The sequence below is a fragment of the Cervus elaphus genome, chromosome 9, assembly GCF_910594005.1.
Source record: "Cervus elaphus chromosome 9, mCerEla1.1, whole genome shotgun sequence".
Taxonomy (NCBI): Eukaryota; Metazoa; Chordata; class Mammalia; order Artiodactyla; family Cervidae; genus Cervus; species Cervus elaphus.
The window spans coordinates 43555090-43557739 of NC_057823.1; the positions used below are offsets into that span (position 1 = coordinate 43555090).

At 40.2% G+C, this 2650-nt stretch overlaps 1 protein-coding gene across 1 annotated transcript; it reads left to right on the forward strand.

Moving 5' to 3' along the window:
* The first annotated feature begins 544 nt into the window (after window positions 1-544).
* LOC122700778 (olfactory receptor 2T6) lies at window positions 545-1504 on the forward strand. The gene has a single exon (XM_043913830.1). It carries the CDS (start codon window positions 545-547, stop codon window positions 1502-1504), a length of 960 nt encoding a protein of 319 aa, XP_043769765.1.
* Window positions 1505-2650: the final 1146 nt, after the last annotated feature.

Here is a 2650-nt window from a genome sequence, read left to right on the forward strand (position 1 = left end):
AAAGACTATCATTCAATGGTCACATGAACAATGCTGTGATCCAACTCAATACTTCAAAATCTACAGTCATAGCTACAACTTAATGGGTTTTTTTTATGACACTGATTGGCTTTAAAGTTGTCACAAAAATTCTCATATAAATGAAACCTCTTACTGAAGTGTATGTTTATTTGAACTGAATCAATTGACTCAATCTTTTTTCAGTTGTATCCATATTTCAAACAAGTGGAGCCAACTCCAGGAAAAGATCTTATCTATAGCCCATATTCTAAAATAACAAACTCCCTAAGTCAAGGGTTAATTTCCAAATGATCATTTGTCTTCATGCCATGGGACCTAACGTTAGAATTGCTCTTCAACAAGAAGAAATTTCCAAGACAGAAGAAACCCCGAATCTGCCCCACATAAAACAATTGACATTAGCGTATAAATAATTTTAATTTAATCATACTTACATAGACATCTTTAATGGTTCATCTTATCTACTGCAATTTTCATCAACCCCATGTTTCTCTTCTTATGCCTCCAGGTCCAACTCAAAACCATGAATGGAAATAATAAGACCTTTTCCAGTGACTTCACCCTTACAGGGCTCTTCACTAACAACAAAGCCTCTGGCTTTCTTTTCAGCATCATTTGTGCCATCTTCTTCATGGCCATGATAGCTAATGGGATCATGATCTTTCTGATCTACATAGACCCTCACCTCCATACCCCCATGTACTTCCTGCTCAGCCATCTCTCCTTCATTGATATTATGTACATCTCCACCATTGTGCCCAAGATGCTGGCCGATTACCTTGAGGGTGAGGGGACCATATCCTTTATTGCCTGTACAGCCCAGTACTTTCTCTATATGGGCTTTGTAGGGGCCGAATTTTTCCTGCTGGGACTCATGGCATATGACCGCTATGTGGCCATCTGCAACCCTCTCCGCTATCCTGTCCTCATGAGCCATCGGGTCTGTTGGATGATCTTGGCCAGCTCTTGGTTTGGTGGTGCTTTGGATAGCTTCCTCCTCACCCCTATCACCATGAGTCTACCATTCTGTGCTTCACACAAGATCAATCACTTCTTCTGTGAGGCACCCACCATGCTGAGGCTGGCCTGTGGTGACAAAGCTGCCTATGAAATGGTGATGTATATTTGCTGTGTCATGATGCTGCTGATCCCCTTCTCTGTAGTGATTGCTTCCTACACTGGAGTGCTCATCACAGTGCACCAGATGAAGTCAGCAGAAGGGAAGAAGAAGGCTTTTGCCACCTGCTCCTCACACATGATGGTGGTGATCTTATTCTATGGGGCTGCCCTGTACACATATATGCTTCCCCAATCATACCACACTCCAACTAAAGACAAGGTCTTTTCTGTCTTTTACACTATCATCACCCCCTTGTTAAACCCTCTCATTTACAGTTTGAGAAACAGGGATGTGGCTGAGGCCTTTAAGAGGGTTTTGGCAAGATGTCAAGGGACTCATGGTATGACAAGGGAAGAATTCTGACAGTCTAAATCCTCCATGTCCGCTCAGGAGTGTATGGGGTTTTGCCACGGATAATATAAATAATGCTTGCAGCAACTACCAATGCCAGTTATGTCAAAAAGTACATCAGCCATACTTTTATCAAAAAGGTGAAACTGCTGAAACATCCATGCATGAATAATTCCAGAGTGTTATAAATGTTACCAAACTAACTCATATCTACTTGCCCACTGTGCAACAAGCCAATCTACTGACACCAGGTTGTGGTGAAGGAAAGTACAGCATTTACTGAAGGGCATCAGGTAAGAAGAGTGGACAGCTAGTGCTCAAAAAAAAGGAAAAGAAAAAAACAACTCCCTGATGGCTTGTAGGCAAGGGTTTTTAAAGGCAACATTAGGATTGATGATTACAGGGTACCTGATTAGCTCATGGACATTCTTCTGATTTGTTGATGGTGAGGGAACAGGGTGATCTTTCAGGAATCTTGATCACCAGCCCTCTGGTTACAACCAGTCTAGGACACACACACTTAAGGTTAGCATGCAATCACCATTCTTTACCTTAGCAGGGCTCTTTGTTTCTAAAGAATCACTCAAAGTTTTGGTTAAATACTTGAGAAAAAGAACTGGTGGTTCTGTGATTTTGTTTTGTTGTTGAACTAGTGTTTAAACTGTCTTTAATTTTCTTGCTTGTCTGTCTTTCATTTGTTTCTGAATTCCCTCACTTCTCTAATTAGTAACTGAGTCTGCTCTTTGAAACTCAGGGAAAGCCTAGAAGACTAGAGCCTTTTTCTACAAATGAAGAAAAGCACACAGAGGGGCGTTTATACCAAGGAAGTCCCCACAAAGTCCTGCTTGGTTTCATAAACAACAGTATTTCTTCCTTGTGGCCACCCATTCTAATTCTTCCCTTATATCAATTCTATGAGTACAATTTATGTATATAAGGGCCCCAAAATGTCTGATTAATATTACAATTTCTATCCACTCTCAGGAACTTCATAAGAATGGCAATTTTGATTACATTGTTTAAATGAGTCATAGACAGAGTTTATGAAAAGGTTAGAGGTGCAGACATTTAAAAGAAGTTATAGCATCATAAAACCTCAAAGGAAATATATACATAAACTCACACCAGGATTTAGAAAAGTTAAATATCTTTTCTTTG

What these genes read in the sequence shown, in the direction of transcription:
- LOC122700778 (XM_043913830.1), top strand. Translation starts at nt 545, where the DNA reads ATGAATGGAAATAATAAGACCTTTTCCAGTGACTTCACCCTTACAGGG.